The 23,019-nt window shown below is 40.5% G+C and overlaps 1 protein-coding gene and 1 long non-coding RNA gene across 2 annotated transcripts in view; both read right to left on the bottom strand.

Annotated features, from left to right (window-relative positions):
* Positions 1 to 7,668: 7,668 nt before the first annotated feature.
* On the bottom strand, positions 7,669 to 8,931 carry LOC142702039 (uncharacterized). The gene is made up of 3 exons (XR_012867087.1): positions 8,861 to 8,931; positions 7,913 to 8,111; positions 7,669 to 7,757 (listed from the first exon to the last, which is right to left on the bottom strand). It is a non-coding gene; the product is annotated as an uncharacterized LOC142702039 (long non-coding RNA).
* A 35-nt stretch (positions 8,932 to 8,966) lies between these two features.
* Positions 8,967 to 23,019, bottom strand: part of LOC142702040 (dynein heavy chain domain-containing protein 1-like) — a 28,136-nt gene continuing 14,083 nt past the window's right edge. Inside the window, exon 5 of the mRNA XM_075848169.1 lies at positions 8,967 to 8,992. Coding sequence (XP_075704284.1) covers positions 8,967 to 8,992 — 26 coding nt within the window. The remainder of the gene's footprint in view (positions 8,993 to 23,019) is intronic.

Raw genomic sequence — 23,019 nt, 5'->3', positions numbered from 1 at the left:
CAGTGTGGGGGGGCACTATGAGAACATACAGTGTGGGGGGGGGCACTATGAGAACAATATACAGTGTGGGGGGCACTATGGGGGCATTATACAGTGTGTGGGGGACACTATGAGAACATTATACAGTGTGGGGGCGCTATGAGAACATTATACAGTGTGGGGGCACTATGAGAACATTATACAGTGTGGGGGGCATTATACAGTGTGGGGGCACTATGAGAACATTATACAGTGTGGGGGCACTATGAGAACATTATACAGTGTGGGGGGCACTATGAGAACATTATACAGTGTGGGGGGCACTATGAGAACATTATACAGTGGGGGCACTATGAGAACATTATACAGTGTGGGGGACACTATGAGAACATTATACAGTGTGTGGGACACTATGAGAACATTATACAGTGTGGGGGCACTATGAGAACATTATACAGTGTGGGGGCACTATGAGAACATTATACAGTGTGGGGGACACTAACGAGAACAATATACAGTGTGTGGGGCATTATACAGTGTGGGGGGCACTATGAGAACATTATACAGTGTGGGGGCACTATGAGAACATTATACAGTGTGGGGGCACTATGAGAACATTATACAGTGTGGGGGGCACTATGAGAACAATATACAGTGTGGGGGACACTATGAGAACATTATACAGTGTGGGGGCACTATGGGGGCATTATACAGTGTGGGGGCACTATGAGAACATTATACAGTGTGGGGGCACTATGAGAACATTATACAGTTTGGGGGGCACTGAGAACATTATACAGTGTGTGGGGCAGTGAGAACATTATACAGTGTGTGGGGACACTATGAGAACATTCTACAGTGTGGGGGGCACTATGAGAACATTATACAGTGTGGGGGCACTATGAGAACATTATACAGTGTGGGGGGCACTATGAGAACATTATACAGTGTGGGGGGCACTATGAGAACATATAGTGTGGGGGGCACTATGGGGGCATTATACAGTGTGGGGGCACTATGAGAACATTATACAGTGTGGGGGGACTATGAGAACATACAGTGTGGGGGGCACTATGAGAACATTATACAGTGTGGGGGGCACTATGGGGGCATTATACAGTGTGGGGGCACTATGAGAACATTATACAGTGTGGGGCACTATGAGAACATTATACAGTGTGGGGGGCACTATGAGAACATTATACAGTGTGGGGGCACTATGAGAACATTATACAGTGTGGGGCACTATGAGAACATTATACAGTGTGGGGGGCACTATGAGAACATACAGTGTGGGGGCACTATGAGAACATTATACAGTGTGGGGGGCACTATGGGGGCATTATACAGTGTGGGGGGCACTATGAGAACATACAGTGTGGGGGGCACTATGAGAACATACAGTGTGGGGGGCACTATGAGAACATACAGTGTGGGGGGCACTATGAGAACATTATACAGTGTGGGGGGCACTATGGGGGCATTATACAGTGTGGGGGGCACTATGAGAACATTATACAGTGTGGGGGGGCACTATGAGAACATTATACAGTGTGGGGGGCACTATGAGAACATTATACAGTGTGGGGGGGCACTATGGGGGCATTATACAGTGTGGGGGGCGCTATGAGAACATTATACAGTGTGGGGGGTACTATGAGAACATTATATAGTGTGGGGACACTATGAGAACATTATACAGTGTGGGGCACTATGAGAACATTATACAGTGTGGGGGGCACTATGGGGGCATTATACAGTGTGGGGGCACTATGGGGGCATTATACAGTGTGGGGGCAGGGGGGGGGGGAGATAATTGGATCTGCCTTGTTTGCTGGTCTGCACCTGAGCTGAATATAACTGTGGTGCCTCCTGATGACCCCCTGTGGAGAGTGGACAATGAGGACACTTTATGTCTTGTGGACTTCACCTCTGACTCGTCTGATTGTCCATAGGCTGGAGACACGACCTGTGGTACCTGATTACAGGATCATTCCTCTCTGGACTCACAATAAACCACACATAATGCACCATCACACTATACCACACATAATACACCATCACACTATACCCCACATAATGCACCATCACAATATACCACACATAATGCACCATCACATTATACCACACATAATACACCATCACACTATACCACACATAATACACCATCACACTATACCACACATAATACACCATCACACTATACCACACATAATACACCATCACACTATACCACACATAATACACCATCACACTATACCACACATAATACACCATCACAGTATACCACACATAATACACCATCACAATATACCACACATAATGCACCATCACACTATACCACACATAATACACCTTATACCACACATAATGCACCATCACACTATACCCCACATAATGCACCATCACACTATACCACACATATACACCATCACACTATACCACACATAATGCACCGTCACACTATACCACACATAATACACCATCTCAATATACCACACATAATGCACCATCACAATATACCACACATAATGCACCATCACAATATACCCCACATAATGCACCATCACACTATACCCCACATAATGCACCATCACACTATACCCCACATAATGCACCATCACAATACACCACGCATAATACATCATCACAATATACCACACATAATGCACCATCACAATATACCACACATAATACATCATCACAATATACCACACATAATGCACCATCACAATATACCACACATAATACACCATCACATTACACCACACATAATATACCATCACACTATACCACACATAATACACCATCCCACTATACCACACATAATACACCATCCCACTATACCACACATAATGCACCATCACACTATACCACACATAATGCACCATCACAATATACCACACATAATGCACCATCACACTATACCACACATAATGCACCGTCACACTATACCACACATAATACACCATCACATTACACCACACATAATACACCATCACACTATACCACACATAATGCACCATCACACTATACCACACATAATGCACCATCACACTATACCACACATAATACACCATCACCACTATACCACACATAATACACCATCACACTATACCACACATAATGCACCATCACACTATACCACACATAATACACCATCACACTATACCACACATAATACACCATCACACTATACCACACATAATACACCATCACACTATACCACACATAATACACCATCACACTATACCACACATAATGCACCATCACACTATACCACACATAATGCACCATCACAATATACCACACATAATACACCATCACAGTATACCACACATAATGCACCATCACAATATACCACACATAATACACCGTCACATTATACCACACATAATACACCATCACAATATACCCCACATAATGCACCATCACACTATACCACACATAATGCACCATCACAATATACCACACATCATGCACCATCACAATATACCACACATAATACACCATCACAATATACCACACATAATGCACCATCACAATAATCCACACATAATGCACCATCACAATATACCACATAATACACCATCACAATATACCACACATAATGCACCATCACAATATACCACACATAATGCACCATCACACTATACCACACATAATGCACCATCACACTATACCACACATAATGCACCATCACACTATACCACACATAATGCACCATCACACTATACCACACATAATGCACCATCACAATATACCACACATAATACACCATCACAATATACCACACATAATGCACCATCACAATATACCACACATATGCACCATCACAATATACCACACATAATACACCATCACACTATACCACACATAATGCACCATCACACTATACCACACATAATGCACCATCACAATATACCACACATAATGCACCATCACAATATACCACACATAATACACCATCACACTATACCACACATAATACACCATCACACTATACCACACATAATGCACCATCACACTATACCACACATAATGCACCATCACAATATACCACACATAATGCACCATCACACTATACACACATAATGCACCGTCACACTATACCACACATAATGCACCATCACACTATACCACACATAATACACCATCACAATATACCACACATAATACACCATCACACTATACCACACATAATACACCATCACACTATACCACACACAATACACCATCACCATATACCACACATAATACACCATCACATTACACCACACATAATGTACCATCACAATATACCCCACATAATGCACCATCACACTATACCACACATAATGCACCATCACAATATACCACGCATAATGCACCATCACAATATACCACACATAATACACCATCACAATATACCACACATAATGCACCATCACAATAATCCACACATAATGCACCATCACAATATACCACATAATACACCATCACACTATACCACACATAATACACCATCACAATATACCACACATAATGCACCATCACAATATACCACACATAATGCACCATCCACAATATACCACACATAATACACCATCACCATATACCACACATAATACACCATCACACTATACCACACATAATGCACCATCACACTATACCACACATAATGCACCATCACACTATACCACACATAATGCACCATCACACTATACCACACATAATACACATCACAATATACCACACATAATGCACCATCACAATATACCACACATAATACACCATCACAATATACCACACATAATACACCATCACAATATACCACACATAATACACCATCACAATATACCACACATAATACACCATCACACTATACCACACATAATACACCATCACACTATACCACACATAATGCACCATCACATTATACCACACATAATGCACCATCACACTATACCACACATAATACACCATCACACTATACCACACATAATGCACCATCACAATATACCACACATAGTACACCATCACACTATACCACACATAATGCACCATCACACTATACCACACATAATACACCATCACATTATACCACACATAATGCACCATCACACTATACCACACATAATACACCATCACACTATACCACACATAATACACCATCACACTATACCACACATAATGCACCATCACACTATACCACACATAATACACCATCACATTATACCACACATAATGCACCATCACACTATACCACACATAATGCCCCATCACAATATACCACACATATACACCATCACACTATACCACACATAATACACCATCACAATATACCACACATAATACACCATCACACTATACCACACATAATGCACCATCACATTATACCACACATAATGCACCATCACACTATACCACACATAATACACCATCACACTATACCACACATAATGCACCATCACAATATACCACACATAGTACACCATCACACTATACCACACATAATGCACCATCACACTATACCACACATAATACACCATCACATTATACCACACATAATACACCATCACACTATACCACACATAATACACCATCACACTATACCACACATAATGCACCATCACAATATACCACACATAATACACATCACACTATACCACACATAATGCACCATCACAATATACCACACATAATGCCCCATCACAATATACCACACATAATACACCATCACACTATACCACACATAATGCACCATCACACTATACCACACATAATACACCATCACACTATACCACACATAATACACCATCACATTATACCACACATAATACACCATCACATTATACCACACATAATACACCATCACATTATACCACACATAATACACCATCACACTATACCACATAATGCACCATCACACTATACCACACATAATGCACCATCACAATATACCACACATAATGCACCATCACACTATACCACACATAATGCACCATCACATTACACCACACATAATGCACCATCACACTATACCACACATAATGCACCATCACTATATACCACACATAATGCACCATCACATTATACCACACATAATACACCATCACAATATACCACACATAATGCACCATCACAATATACCACACATAATGCACCATCACAATATACCACACATAATGCACCATCACACTATACCACACATAATACACCATCACACTATACCACACATAATGCACCATCACACTATACCACACATAATGCACCATCACACTATACCACACATAATACACCATCACACTATACCACACATAATACACCATCACACTATACCACACATAATACACCATCACACTATACCACACATAATACACCATCACACTATACCACACATAATGCACCATCACACTATACCACACATAATGCACCATCACACTATACCACACATAATACACCATCACACTATACCACACATAATGCACCATCACACTATACCACACATAATACACCATCACACTATACCACACATAATACACCATCACACTATACCACACATAATACACCATCACACTATACCACACATAATGCACCATCACATTATACCACACATAATAAACCATCACACTATACCACACATAATGCACCATCACAATATACCACACATAATGCACCATCACATTACACCACACATAATGCACCATCACAGTATACCACACATAATGCACCATCACACTATACCACACATAATGCACCATCACACTATACCACACATAATGCACCATCACACTATACCACACATAATACACCATCACAATATACCACACATAATACACCATCACACTATACCACACATAATACACCATCACAGTATACCACACATAATACACCATCACAATATACCACACATAATGCACCATCACACTATACCACACATAATGCACCATCACAATATACCACACATAATGCACCATCACAGTATACCACACATAATGCACCATCACACTATACCACACATAATACACCATCACAATATACCACACATAATGCACCATCACACTATACCACACATAATACACCATCACACTATACCACACATAATGCACCATCACACTATACCACACATAATGCACCATCACACTATACCACACATAATACACCATCACACTATACCACACATAATACACCATCACACTATACCACACATAATACACCATCACACTATACCACACATAATACACCATCACACTATACCACACATAATGCACCATCACACTATACCACACATAATGCACCATCACAATATACCACACATAATGCACCATCACAATAACGACATGCTGATGGTTTTGAGCCTCCATGCCTACTGACGGGTTCCTTTTAAATTCTTCATTTCACACTAAACTTCTGCCCTCCCTCCACCGGGGGCATGCGACAATCAGGAATATATGGGAGAGATGAGTGGGATAGAGGACGGCAGGACGAGGATGTCCTCGCCATGTGCGCTACTGCCTGGCACTGTCTGCCCGCGGCGTCCTGTCCCCTCCCGTTACTCATCGTTATACCCCGGAGCGGCGGGTCTTTCTGGAATCATCTTGATGTTGGATGATTTCTCCTTGTCCTACTTTATTACTGAAGTGGATTATGTGCCCGCTGCCTGGTAATGACCCCACAATATACTTGTGGGACCCCAGTAGTTACCTGTGATAAAGGGCAGAGCCGCGCCCCAGTCCTGACACCGCGACCTCACCGTCCTCACCGCGCACAGAGCGTTCCTTAGATCATTGTGACCCCTGTGAAGAGTAAACCGCCCAGGTCAGAGGTTCAGCTGAGGGGCCGCCGCGCTGGGGCCTTTTCTACAAGGAAGGTTCTAATTACCCAACATAAAGGATTCTGGGGTCTGGGGTCTGAGACTTTACAGACCCCTCATGAGCTGTACAGAACTCACCAGCAGTATGAATGGCGCTGTACATGGCGGCTGTATTCTTGTCTGAGCAGCAGCATAATGTGGAGAATCAGTAACTTCAGAGTCAGGGGGTCTACGTCCCCCGCATCCTCCACCGCATCCAAACAGCTCTGAAGAAGAACATCACGAAGTGTCAAGCGGAGCACGCAGGGGGCAGAACGGGGGCCGGGTCCCAGGGCAACTGGAAAAGAAACCAGTGAAAGATGGAGGGGCACAAATAGAAGGGGGTACAAGGGACGCTGATAGGAGGGAGAAAAGAGGATACTGGAAGGAAAGGGAAGAGGTGGCCCAAAGATGGGGGTACAAGGTGCGCCGATAAGGGGGAAGTACAGCAGATACTGGAAGGAAAGGGAAGAGGTGACACAAAGATGGGGGTACTAGGTGCGCCGATAAGGGGGAAGTACAGCAGATACTGGAAGGAAAGGGAAGAGGTGACACAAAGATGGGGGTACTAGGGGCGCCGATAAGGGGGAAGTACAGCAGATACTGGGAGGAAAGGGAAGAGGGGGCACAAAGATGGGGGTACTAGGGGCACCGATAAGGGGGAAGTACAGCAGATACTGGGAGGAAAGGGAAGAGGGGGCACAAAGATGGGGGTACTAGGGGCGCCGATAAGGGGGAAGTACAGCAGATACTGGGAGGAAAGGGAAGAGGGGGCACAAAGATGGGGGTACTAGGGGCGCCGATAAGGGGGAAGTACAGCAGATACTGGGAGGAAAGGGAAGAGGGGGCACAAAGTTGGGGGTACTAGGGGCGCCGATAAGAGGGAGAAAAGAGGATACTGGAAGGAAAGGGAAGAGTGGGCACAAAGAGAACGAGGAGAGTAACAAGGACAGTACAGAGGTCACAGGAAGAAGAGGGGTGCAGGGGACACAAAGTAATGCTATCGGGGTACAGGTCATAAATTTATCATGGGAGGAGGGGTGTTACCTAGCACAGACCGCAACATCTCCTCCTCCTCTACTACTACACAGAGTCTGAAATCCGGATTCACTTCATCTGTAAGGACAAAACAGAAAATGGCCTGATAGTAACACTAGGAGGATGGGGTCTCCCTAACACCTTTATAGAAGTGCCCCCCAGTATTAATATCTCCAGTATAGAAGTGACCCCCAGTATTAATATCTCCTGTATAGAAGTGACCCCCAGTATTAATATCTCCTGTATAGAAGTGACCCCAGTATTAATATCTCCTGTATAGAAGTCACCCCCAGTATTAATATCTCCTGTATAGAAGTGTCCCCCAGTATTAATATCTCCTGTATAGAAGTGACCCCAGTATTAATATCTCCTGTATAGAAGTGACCCCAGTATTAATATCTCCTGTATAGAAGTGACCCCAGTATTAATATCTCCTGTATAGAAGTGACCCCAGTATTAATATCTCCTGTATAGAAGTGACCCCCAGTATTAATATCTCCTGTATAGAAGTGTCCCCCAGTATTAATATCTCCTGTATAGAAGTGTCCCCCAGTATTAATATCTCCAGTATAGAAGTGACCCCAGTATTAATATCTCCTGTATAGAAGTGTCCCCCAGTATTAATATCTCCTGTATAGAAGTGTCCCCCAGTATTAATATCTCCTGTATAGAAGTGACCCCCAGTATTAATATCTCCAGTATAGAAGTGACCCCAGTATTAATATCTCCTGTATAGAAGTGACCCCCAGTATTAATATCTCCTGTATAGAAGTGCCCCCCAGTATTAATATCTCCTGTATAGAAGTGACCCCAGTATTAATATCTCCTGTATAGAAGTGTCCCCAGTATTAATATCTCCTGTACAGAAGTGACCCCAGTATTAATATCTCCAGTATAGAAGTGTCCCCCAGTATTAATATCTCCAGTATAGAAGTGACCCCAGTATTAATATCTCCTGTATAGAAGTGACCCCAGTATTAATATCTCCTGTATAGAAGTGACCCCAGTATTAATATCTCCTGTATAGAAGTGACCCCAGTATTAATATCTCCTGTATAGAAGTGTCCCCAGTATTAATATCTCCTGTATAGAAGTGTCCCCCAGTATTAATATCTCCAGTATAGAAGTGACCCCAGTATTAATATCTCCTGTATAGAAGTGTCCCCCAGTATTAATATCTCCTGTATAGAAGTGACCCCCAGTATTAATATCTCCAGTATAGAAGTGACCCCCAGTATTAATATCTCCTGTATAGAAGTGACCCCCAGTATTAATATCTCCTGTATAGAAGTGACCCCCAGTATTAATATCTCCTGTATAGAAGTGACCCCAGTATTAATATCTCCAGTATAGAAGTAACCCCAGTATTAATATCTCCAGTATAGAAGTGACCCCAGTATTAATATCTCCAGTATAGAAGTGACCCCAGTATTAATATCTCCTGTATAGAAGTGACCCCAGTATTAATATCTCCAGTATAGAAGTGTCCCCAGTATTAATATCTCCTGTATAGAAGTGACCCCAGTATTAATATCTCCTGTATAGAAGTGACCCCAGTATTAATATCTCCTGTATAGAAGTGTCCCCCAGTATTAATATCTCCAGTATAGAAGTGACCCCAGTATTAATATCTCCTGTATAGAAGTGTCCCCAGTATTAATATCTCCAGTATAGAAGTGTCCCCAGTATTAATATCTCCTGTATAGAAGTGTCCCCCAGTATTAATATCTCCAGTATAGAAGTGACCCCAGTATTAATATCTCCAGTATAGAAGTGACCCCAGTATTAATATCTCCTGTATAGAAGTGACCCCAGTATTAATATCTCCAGTATAGAAGTGCCCCCAGTATTAATATCTCCTGTATAGAAGTGACCCCAGTATTAATATCTCCAGTATAGAAGTGACCCCAGTATTAATATCTCCAGTATAGAAGTGACCCCAGTATTAATATCTCCTGTATAGAAGTGACCCCAGTATTAATATCTCCAGTATAGAAGTGTCCCCAGTATTAATATCTCCTGTATAGAAGTGTCCCCCAGTATTAATATCTCCTGTATAGAAGTGTCCCCCAGTATTAATATCTCCTGTATAGAAGTGTCCCCCAGTATTAATATCTCCTGTATAGAAGTGCCCCCCAGTATTAATATCTCCTGTATAGAAGTGACCCCCAGTATTAATATCTCCTGTATAGAAGTGCCCCCCAGTATTAATATCTCCTGTATAGAAGTGTCCCCCAGTATTAATATCTCCTGTATAGAAGTGCCCCCAGTATTAATATCTCCTGTATAGAAGTGTCCCCCAGTATTAATATCTGCTGTATAGAAGTGTCCCCCAGTATTAATATCTCCTGTATAGAAGTGACCCCCAGTATTAATATCTCCTGTATAGAAGTGACCCCAGTATTAATATCTCCTGTATAGAAGTGACCCCAGTATTAATATCTCCAGTATAGAAGTGACCCCAGTATTAATATCTCCTGTATAGAAGTGTCCCCCAGTATTAATATCTCCAGTATAGAAGTGACCCCCAGTATTAATATCTCCTGTATAGAAGTGACCCCCAGTATTAATATCTCCTGTATAGAAGTGACCCCAGTATTAATATCTCCTGTATAGAAGTGTCCCCCAGTATTAATATCTCCTGTATAGAAGTGTCCCCCAGTATTAATATCTCCTGTATAGAAGTGTCCCCCAGTATTAATATCTTCTGTATAGAAGTGACCCCAGTATTAATATCTCCAGTATAGAAGTGACCCCCAGTATTAATATCTCCTGTATAGAAGTGTCCCCCAGTATTAATATCTCCAGTATAGAAGTGACCCCCAGTATTAATATCTCCTGTATAGAAGTGACCCCAGTATTAATATCTCCTGTATAGAAGTGTCCCCCAGTATTAATATCTCCTGTATAGAAGTGACCCCAGTATTAATATCTCCAGTATAGAAGTGACCCCCAGTATTAATATCTCCTGTATAGAAGTGTCCCCCAGTATTAATATCTCCAGTATAGAAGTGACCCCCAGTATTAATATCTCCTGTATAGAAGTGACCCCAGTATTAATATCTCCTGTATAGAAGTGACCCCCAGTATTAATATCTCCTGTATAGAAGTGTCCCCAGTATTAATATCTCCTGTATAGAAGTGACCCCCAGTATTAATATCTCCTGTATAGAAGTGTCCCCCAGTATTAATATCTCCTGTATAGAAGTGACCCCCAGTATTAATATCTCCTGTATAGAAGTGACCCCCAGTATTAATATCTCCTGTATAGAAGTGACCCCCAGTATTAATATCTCCTGTATAGAAGTGACCCCCAGTATTAATATCTCCTGTATAGAAGTGACCCCCAGTATTAATATCTCCTGTATAGAAGTGACCCTCAGTATTAATATCTCCTGTATAGAAGTGTCCCCCAGTATTAATATCTCCTGTATAGAAGTGTCCCCCAGTATTAATATCTCCTGTATAGAAGTGTCCCCCAGTATTAATATCTCCTGTATAGAAGTGACCCCAGTATTAATATCTCCTGTATAGAAGTGTCCCCCAGTATTAATATCTCCTGTATAGAAGTGACCCCCAGTATTAATATCTCCTGTATAGAAGTGTCCCCCAGTATTAATATCTCCTGTATAGAAGTGTCCCCCAGTATTAATATCTCCTGTATAGAAGTGTCCCCCAGTATTAATATCTCCTGTATAGAAGTGTCCCCCAGTATTAATATCTCCTGTATAGAAGTGTCCCCCAGTATTAATATCTCCAGTATAGAAGTGACCCCAGTATTAATATCTCCTGTATAGAAGTGACCCCAGTATTAATATCTCCAGTATAGAAGTGTCCCCCAGTATTAATATCTCCAGTATAGAAGTGTCCCCCAGTATTAATATCTCCAGTATAGAAGTGACCCCCAGTATTAATATCTCCTGTATAGAAGTGTCCCCCAGTATTAATATCTCCTGTATAGAAGTGTCCCCCAGTATTAATATCTCCTGTATAGAAGTGACCCCAGTATTAATATCTCCTGTATAGAAGTGTCCCCCAGTATTAATATCTCCAGTATAGAAGTGACCCCCAGTATTAATATCTCCTGTATAGAAGTGACCCCAGTATTAATATCTCCTGTATAGAAGTGTCCCCCAGTATTAATATCTCCTGTATAGAAGTGACCCCCAGTATTAATATCTCCTGTATAGAAGTGTCCCCCAGTATTAATATCTCCTGTATAGAAGTGACCCCAGTATTAATATCTCCTGTATAGAAGTGTCCCCCAGTATTAATATCTCCTGTATAGAAGTGACCCCCAGTATTAATATCTCCAGTATAGAAGTGACCCCAGTATTAATATCTCCTGTATAGAACTGACCCCAGTATTAATATCTCCTGTATAGAAGTGACCCCAGTATTAATATCTCCTGTATAGAAGTGTCCCCAGTATTAATATCTCCAGTATAGAAGTGTCCCCAGTATTAATATCTCCTGTATAGAAGTGTCCCCCAGTATTAATATCTCCAGTATAGAAGTGACCCCAGTATTAATATCTCCAGTATAGAAGTGACCCCAGTATTAATATCTCCTGTATAGAAGTGACCCCAGTATTAATATCTCCTGTATAGAAGTGACCCCAGTATTAATATCTCCTGTATAGAAGTGACCCCAGTATTAATATCTCCAGTATAGAAGTGACCCCAGTATTAATATCTCCAGTATAGAAGTGACCCCAGTATTAATATCTCCTGTATAGAAGTGACCCCAGTATTAATATCTCCAGTATAGAAGTGTCCCCAGTATTAATATCTCCTGTATAGAAGTGTCCCCCAGTATTAATATCTCCTGTATAGAAGTGTCCCCCAGTATTAATATCTCCTGTATAGAAGTGTCCCCCAGTATTAATATCTCCTGTATAGAAGTGCCCCCCAGTATTAATATCTCCTGTATAGAAGTGACCCCCAGTATTAATATCTCCTGTATAGAAGTGCCCCCCAGTATTAATATCTCCTGTATAGAAGTGTCCCCCAGTATTAATATCTCCTGTATAGAAGTGCCCCCAGTATTAATATCTCCTGTATAGAAGTGTCCCCCAGTATTAATATCTGCTGTATAGAAGTGTCCCCCAGTATTAATATCTCCTGTATAGAAGTGACCCCCAGTATTAATATCTCCTGTATAGAAGTGACCCCAGTATTAATATCTCCTGTATAGAAGTGACCCCAGTATTAATATCTCCAGTATAGAAGTGACCCCAGTATTAATATCTCCTGTATAGAAGTGTCCCCCAGTATTAATATCTCCAGTATAGAAGTGACCCCCAGTATTAATATCTCCTGTATAGAAGTGACCCCCAGTATTAATATCTCCTGTATAGAAGTGACCCCAGTATTAATATCTCCTGTATAGAAGTGTCCCCCAGTATTAATATCTTCTGTATAGAAGTGACCCCAGTATTAATATCTCCTGTATAGAAGTGACCCCAGTATTAATATCTCCAGTATAGAAGTGACCCCCAGTATTAATATCTCCTGTATAGAAGTGTCCCCCAGTATTAATATCTCCAGTATAGAAGTGACCCCCAGTATTAATATCTCCTGTATAGAAGTGTCCCCAGTATTAATATCTCCTGTATAGAAGTGACCCCCAGTATTAATATCTCCTGTATAGAAGTGTCCCCCAGTATTAATATCTCCTGTATAGAAGTGACCCCCAGTATTAATATCTCCTGTATAGAAGTGACCCCCAGTATTAATATCTCCTGTATAGAAGTGACCCCCAGTATTAATATCTCCTGTATAGAAGTGACCCCCAGTATTAATATCTCCTGTATAGAAGTGACCCCCAGTATTAATATCTCCTGTATAGAAGTGACCCTCAGTATTAATATCTCCTGTATAGAAGTGTCCCCCAGTATTAATATCTCCTGTATAGAAGTGACCCCAGTATTAATATATCCTGTATAGAAGTGTCCCCAGTATTAATATCTCCAGTATAGAAGTGTCCCCCAGTATTAATATCTCCTGTATAGAAGTGACCCCAGTATTAATATCTCCTGTATAGAAGTGACCCCAGTATTAATATCTCCTGTATAGAAGTGTCCCCCAGTATTAATATCTCCTGTATAGAAGTGACCCCCAGTATTAATATCTCCTGTATAGAAGTGTCCCCCAGTATTAATATCTCCTGTATAGAAGTGTCCCCCAGTATTAATATCTCCTGTATAGAAGTGTCCCCCAGTATTAATATCTCCTGTATAGAAGTGTCCCCCAGTATTAATATCTCCTGTATAGAAGTGACCCCAGTATTAATATCTCCTGTATAGAAGTGTCCCCCAGTATTAATATCTCCTGTATAGAAGTGACCCCAGTATTAATATCTCCTGTATAGAAGTGTCCCCCAGTATTAATATCTCCTGTATAGAAGTGACCCCCAGTATTAATATCTCCAGTATAGAAGTGACCCCAGTATTAATATCTCCTGTATAGAACTGACCCCAGTATTAATATCTCCTGTATAGAAGTGACCCCAGTATTAATATCTCCTGTATAGAAGTGTCCCCAGTATTAATATCTCCAGTATAGAAGTGTCCCCAGTATTAATATCTCCTGTATAGAAGTGTCCCCCAGTATTAATATCTCCAGTATAGAAGTGACCCCAGTATTAATATCTCCAGTATAGAAGTGACCCCAGTATTAATATCTCCTGTATAGAAGTGACCCCAGTATTAATATCTCCTGTATAGAAGTGACCCCAGTATTAATATCTCCAGTATAGAAGTGCCCCCAGTATTAATATCTCCTGTATAGAAGTGACCCCAGTATTAATATCTCCAGTATAGAAGTGACCCCAGTATTAATATCTCCAGTATAGAAGTGACCCCAGTATTAATATCTCCTGTATAGAAGTGACCCCAGTATTAATATCTCCAGTATAGAAGTGTCCCCAGTATTAATATCTCCTGTATAGAAGTGTCCCCCAGTATTAATATCTCCTGTATAGAAGTGTCCCCCAGTATTAATATCTCCTGTATAGAAGTGTCCCCCAGTATTAATATCTCCTGTATAGAAGTGCCCCCCAGTATTAATATCTCCTGTATAGAAGTGACCCCCAGTATTAATATCTCCTGTATAGAAGTGCCCCCCAGTATTAATATCTCCTGTATAGAAGTGTCCCCCAGTATTAATATCTCCTGTATAGAAGTGCCCCCAGTATTAATATCTCCTGTATAGAAGTGTCCCCCAGTATTAATATCTGCTGTATAGAAGTGTCCCCCAGTATTAATATCTCCTGTATAGAAGTGACCCCCAGTATTAATATCTCCTGTATAGAAGTGACCCCAGTATTAATATCTCCTGTATAGAAGTGACCCCAGTATTAATATCTCCAGTATAGAAGTGACCCCAGTATTAATATCTCCTGTATAGAAGTGTCCCCCAGTATTAATATCTCCAGTATAGAAGTGACCCCCAGTATTAATATCTCCTGTATAGAAGTGACCCCCAGTATTAATATCTCCTGTATAGAAGTGACCCCAGTATTAATATCTCCTGTATAGAAGTGTCCCCCAGTATTAATATCTTCTGTATAGAAGTGACCCCAGTATTAATATCTCCTGTATAGAAGTGACCCCAGTATTAATATCTCCAGTATAGAAGTGACCCCCAGTATTAATATCTCCTGTATAGAAGTGTCCCCCAGTATTAATATCTCCAGTATAGAAGTGACCCCCAGTATTAATATCTCCTGTATAGAAGTGTCCCCAGTATTAATATCTCCTGTATAGAAGTGACCCCCAGTATTAATATCTCCTGTATAGAAGTGTCCCCCAGTATTAATATCTCCTGTATAGAAGTGACCCCCAGTATTAATATCTCCTGTATAGAAGTGACCCCCAGTATTAATATCTCCTGTATAGAAGTGACCCCCAGTATTAATATCTCCTGTATAGAAGTGACCCCCAGTATTAATATCTCCTGTATAGAAGTGACCCCCAGTATTAATATCTCCTGTATAGAAGTGACCCTCAGTATTAATATCTCCTGTATAGAAGTGTCCCCCAGTATTAATATCTCCTGTATAGAAGTGTCCCCCAGTATTAATATCTCCTGTATAGAAGTGACCCCAGTATTAATATCTCCTGTATAGAAGTGACCCCAGTATTAATATCTCCTGTATAGAAGTGTCCCCCAGTATTAATATCTCCTGTATAGAAGTGACCCCCAGTATTAATATCTCCTGTATAGAAGTGTCCCCCAGTATTAATATCTCCTGTATAGAAGTGTCCCCCAGTATTAATATCTCCTGTATAGAAGTGTCCCCCAGTATTAATATCTCCTGTATAGAAGTGTCCCCCAGTATTAATATCTCCTGTATAGAAGTGACCCCAGTATTAATATCTCCTGTATAGAAGTGTCCCCCAGTATTAATATCTCCTGTATAGAAGTGACCCCAGTATTAATATCTCCTGTATAGAAGTGTCCCCCAGTATTAATATCTCCTGTATAGAAGTGACCCCCAGTATTAATATCTCCAGTATAGAAGTGACCCCAGTATTAATATCTCCTGTATAGAACTGACCCCAGTATTAATATCTCCTGTATAGAAGTGACCCCAGTATTAATATCTCCTGTATAGAAGTGTCCCCAGTATTAATATCTCCAGTATAGAAGTGTCCCCAGTATTAATATCTCCTGTATAGAAGTGCCCCCCAGTATTAATATCTCCTGTATAGAAGTGTCCCCCAGTATTAATATCTCCAGTATAGAAGTGACCCCAGTATTAATATCTCCAGTATAGAAGTGACCCCAGTATTAATATCTCCTGTATAGAAGTGACCCCAGTATTAATATCTCCTGTATAGAAGTGACCCCAGTATTAATATCTCCAGTATAGAAGTGCCCCCAGTATTAATATCTCCTGTATAGAAGTGACCCCAGTATTAATATCTCCAGTATAGAAGTGACCCCAGTATTAATATCTCCAGTATAGAAGTGACCCCAGTATTAATATCTCCTGTATAGAAGTGACCCCAGTATTAATATCTCCAGTATAGAAGTGTCCCCAGTATTAATATCTCCTGTATAGAAGTGTCCCCCAGTATTAATATCTCCTGTATAGAAGTGTCCCCCAGTATTAATATCTCCTGTATAGAAGTGTCCCCCAGTATTAATATCTCCTGTATAGAAGTGCCCCCCAGTATTAATATCTCCTGTATAGAAGTGACCCCCAGTATTAATATCTCCTGTATAGAAGTGCCCCCCAGTATTAATATCTCCTGTATAGAAGTGTCCCCCAGTATTAATATCTCCTGTATAGAAGTGCCCCCAGTATTAATATCTCCTGTATAGAAGTGTCCCCCAGTATTAATATCTGCTGTATAGAAGTGTCCCCCAGTATTAATATCTCCTGTATAGAAGTGACCCCCAGTATTAATATCTCCTGTATAGAAGTGACCCCAGTATTAATATCTCCTGTATAGAAGTGACCCCAGTATTAATATCTCCAGTATAGAAGTGACCCCAGTATTAATATCTCCTGTATAGAAGTGTCCCCCAGTATTAATATCTCCAGTATAGAAGTGACCCCCAGTATTAATATCTCCTGTATAGAAGTGACCCCCAGTATTAATATCTCCTGTATAGAAGTGACCCCAGTATTAATATCTCCTGTATAGAAGTGTCCCCCAGTATTAATATCTTCTGTATAGAAGTGACCCCAGTATTAATATCTCCTGTATAGAAGTGACCCCCAGTATTAATATCTCCTGTATAGAAGTGACCCCCAGTATTAATATCTCCTGTATAGAAGTGACCCCCAGTATTAATATCTCCAGTATAGAAGTGACCCCCAGTATTAATATCTCCTGTATAGAAGTGTCCCCCAGTATTAATATCTCCTGTATAGAAGTGACCCCAGTATTAATATCTCCTGTATAGAAGTGACCCCCAGTATTAATATCTCCTGTATAGAAGTGACCCCCAGTATTAATATCTCCTGTATAGAAGTGCCCCCAGTATTAATATCTCCTGTATAGAAGTGACCCCCAGTATTAATATCTCCTGTATAGAAGTGACCCCCAGTATTAATATCTCCTGTATAGAAGTGACCCCCAGTATTAATATCTCCTGTATAGAAGTGACCCCCAGTATTAATATCTCCTGTATAGAAGTGTCCCCCAGTATTAATATCTCCTGTATAGAAGTGACCCCCAGTATTAATATCTCCTGTATAGAAGTGACCCCCAGTATTAATATCTCCTGTATAGAAGTGACCCCCAGTATTAATATCTCCTGTATAGAAGTGACCCCCAGTATTAATATCTCCTGTATAGAAGTGACCCCCAGTATTAATATCTCCTGTATAGAAGTGACCCTCAGTATTAATATCTCCTGTATAGAAGTGTCCCCCAGTATTAATATCTCCTGTATAGAAGTGTCCCCCAGTATTAATATCTCCTGTATAGAAGTGACCCCAGTATTAATATCTCCTGTATAGAAGTGACCCCAGTATTAATATCTCCTGTATAGAAGTGTCCCCCAGTATTAATATCTCCTGTATAGAAGTGACCCCCAGTATTAATATCTCCTGTATAGAAGTGTCCCCCAGTATTAATATCTCCTGTATAGAAGTGTCCCCCAGTATTAATATCTCCTGTATAGAAGTGTCCCCCAGTATTAATATCTCCTGTATAGAAGTGTCCCCAGTATTAATATCTCCTGTATAGAAGTGTCCCCCAGTATTAATATCTCCTGTATAGAAGTGACCCCAGTATTAATATCTCCTGTATAGAAGTGTCCCCCAGTATTAATATCTCCTGTATAGAAGTGACCCCCAGTATTAATATCTCCAGTATAGAAGTGACCCCAGTATTAATATCTCCTGTATAGAACTGACCCCAGTATTAATATCTCCTGTATAGAAGTGACCCCAGTATTAATATCTCCTGTATAGAAGTGTCCCCCAGTATTAATATCTCCTGTATAGAAGTGACCCCCAGTATTAATATCTCCAGTATAGAAGTGACCCCAGTATTAATATCTCCTGTATAGAACTGACCCCAGTATTAATATCTCCTGTATAGAAGTGACCCCAGTATTAATATCTCCAGTATAGAAGTGTCCCCCAGTATTAATATCTCCTGTATAGAAGTGACCCCCAGTATTAATATCTCCAGTATAGAAGTGTCCCCAGTATTAATATCTCCTGTATAGAAGTGTCCCCCAGTATTAATATCTCCTGTATAGAAGTGACCCCCAGTATTAATATCTCCTGTATAGAAGTGTCCCCCAGTATTAATATCTCCTGTATAGAAGTGTCCCCCAGTATTAATATCTCCTGTATAGAAGTGTCCCCCAGTATTAATATCTCCTGTATAGAAGTGACCCCAGTATTAATATCTCCTGTATAGAAGTGTCCCCCAGTATTAATATCTCCTGTATAGAAGTGACCCCAGTATTAATATCTCCTGTATAGAAGTGTCCCCCAGTATTAATATCTCCTGTATAGAAGTGACCCCCAGTATTAATATCTCCAGTATAGAAGTGACCCCAGTATTAATATCTCCTGTATAGAACTGACCCCAGTATTAATATCTCCTGTATAGAAGTGACCCCAGTATTAATATCTCCTGTATAGAAGTGTCCCCAGTATTAATATCTCCAGTATAGAAGTGTCCCCAGTATTAATATCTCCTGTATAGAAGTGTCCCCCAGTATTAATATCTCCAGTATAGAAGTGACCCCAGTATTAATATCTCCTGTATAGAAGTGACCCCAGTATTAATATCTCCTGTATAGAAGTGACCCCAGTATTAATATCTCCTGTATAGAAGTGACCCCAGTATTAATATCTCCAGTATAGAAGTGCCCCCAGTATTAATATCTCCTGTATAGAAGTGACCCCAGTATTAATATCTCCAGTATAGAAGTGACCCCAGTATTAATATCTCCAGTATAGAAGTGACCCCAGTATTAATATCTCCTGTATAGAAGTGACCCCAGTATTAATATCTCCAGTATAGAAGTGTCCCCAGTATTAATATCTCCTGTATAGAAGTGTCCCCCAGTATTAATATCTCCTGTATAGAAGTGTCCCCCAGTATTAATATCTCCTGTATAGAAGTGTCCCCCAGTATTAATATCTCCTGTATAGAAGTGCCCCCCAGTATTAATATCTCCTGTATAGAAGTGACCCCCAGTATTAATATCTCCTGTATAGAAGTGCCCCCCAGTATTAATATCTCCTGTATAGAAGTGTCCCCCAGTATTAATATCTCCTGTATAGAAGTGCCCCCAGTATTAATATCTCCTGTATAGAAGTGTCCCCCAGTATTAATATCTGCTGTATAGAAGTGTCCCCCAGTATTAATATCTCCTCTATAGAAGTGACCCCCAGTATTAATATCTCCTGTATAGAAGTGACCCCAGTATTAATATCTCCTGTATAGAAGTGACCCCAGTATTAATATCTCCAGTATAGAAGTGACCCCAGTATTAATATCTCCTGTATAGAAGTGTCCCCCAGTATTAATATCTCCAGTATAGAAGTGACCCCCAGTATTAATATCTCCTGTATAGAAGTGACCCCCAGTATTAATATCTCCTGTATAGAAGTGACCCCAGTATTAATATCTCCTGTATAGAAGTGTCCCCCAGTATTAATATCTTCTGTATAGAAGTGACCCCAGTATTAATATCTCCTGTATAGAAGTGACCCCAGTATTAATATCTCCAGTATAGAAGTGACCCCCAGTATTAATATCTCCTGTATAGAAGTGTCCCCCAGTATTAATATCTCCAGTATAGAAGTGACCCCCAGTATTAATATCTCCTGTATAGAAGTGTCCCCAGTATTAATATCTCCTGTATAGAAGTGACCCCCAGTATTAATATCTCCTGTATAGAAGTGTCCCCCAGTATTAATATCTCCTGTATAGAAGTGACCCCCAGTATTAATATCTCCTGTATAGAAGTGACCCCCAGTATTAATATCTCCTGTATAGAAGTGACCCCCAGTATTAATATCTCCTGTATAGAAGTGACCCCCAGTATTAATATCTCCTGTATAGAAGTGACCCCCAGTATTAATATCTCCTGTATAGAAGTGACCCTCAGTATTAATATCTCCTGTATAGAAGTGTCCCCCAGTATTAATATCTCCTGTATAGAAGTGTCCCCCAGTATTAATATCTCCTGTATAGAAGTGACCCCAGTATTAATATCTCCTGTATAGAAGTGACCCCAGTATTAATATCTCCTGTATAGAAGTGACCCCAGTATTAATATCTCCAGTATAGAAGTGACCCCCAGTATTAATATCTCCTGTATAGAAGTGTCCCCCAGTATTAATATCTCCTGTATAGAAGTGTCCCCCAGTATTAATATCTCCTGTATAGAAGTGTCCCCCAGTATTAATATCTCCTGTATAGAAGTGACCCCAGTATTAATATCTCCTGTATAGAAGTGTCCCCCAGTATTAATATCTCCTGTATAGAAGTGACCCCAGTATTAATATCTCCTGTATAGAAGTGTCCCCCAGTATTAATATCTCCTGTATAGAAGTGACCCCCAGTATTAATATCTCCAGTATAGAAGTGACCCCAGTATTAATATCTCCTGTATAGAACTGACCCCAGTATTAATATCTCCTGTATAGAAGTGACCCCAGTATTAATATCTCCTGTATAGAAGTGTCCCCAGTATTAATATCTCCAGTATAGAAGTGTCCCCAGTATTAATATCTCCTGTATAGAAGTGTCCCCCAGTATTAATATCTCCAGTATAGAAGTGACCCCAGTATTAATATCTCCAGTATAGAAGTGACCCCAGTATTAATATCTCCTGTATAGAAGTGACCCCAGTATTAATATCTCCTGTATAGAAGTGACCCCAGTATTAATATCTCCTGTATAGAAGTGACCCCAGTATTAATATCTCCTGTATAGAAGTGTCCCCAGTATTAATATCTCCTGTATAGAAGTGACCCCCAGTATTAATATCTCCTGTATAGAAGTGACCCCCAGTATTAATATCTCCTGTATAGAAGTGTCCCCCAGTATTAATATCTCCTGTATAGAAGTGACCCCCAGTATTAATATCTCCTGTATAGAAGTGACCCCCAGTATTAATATCTCCTGTATAGAAGTGACCCCCAGTATTAATATCTCCTGTATAGAAGTGACCCCA

Source organism: Rhinoderma darwinii, unplaced genomic scaffold (genome assembly GCF_050947455.1).
Source record: "Rhinoderma darwinii isolate aRhiDar2 unplaced genomic scaffold, aRhiDar2.hap1 Scaffold_2258, whole genome shotgun sequence".
Taxonomy (NCBI): domain Eukaryota; kingdom Metazoa; phylum Chordata; class Amphibia; order Anura; family Rhinodermatidae; genus Rhinoderma; species Rhinoderma darwinii.
This window is presented reverse-complemented; position numbering and strand designations above follow the sequence as displayed.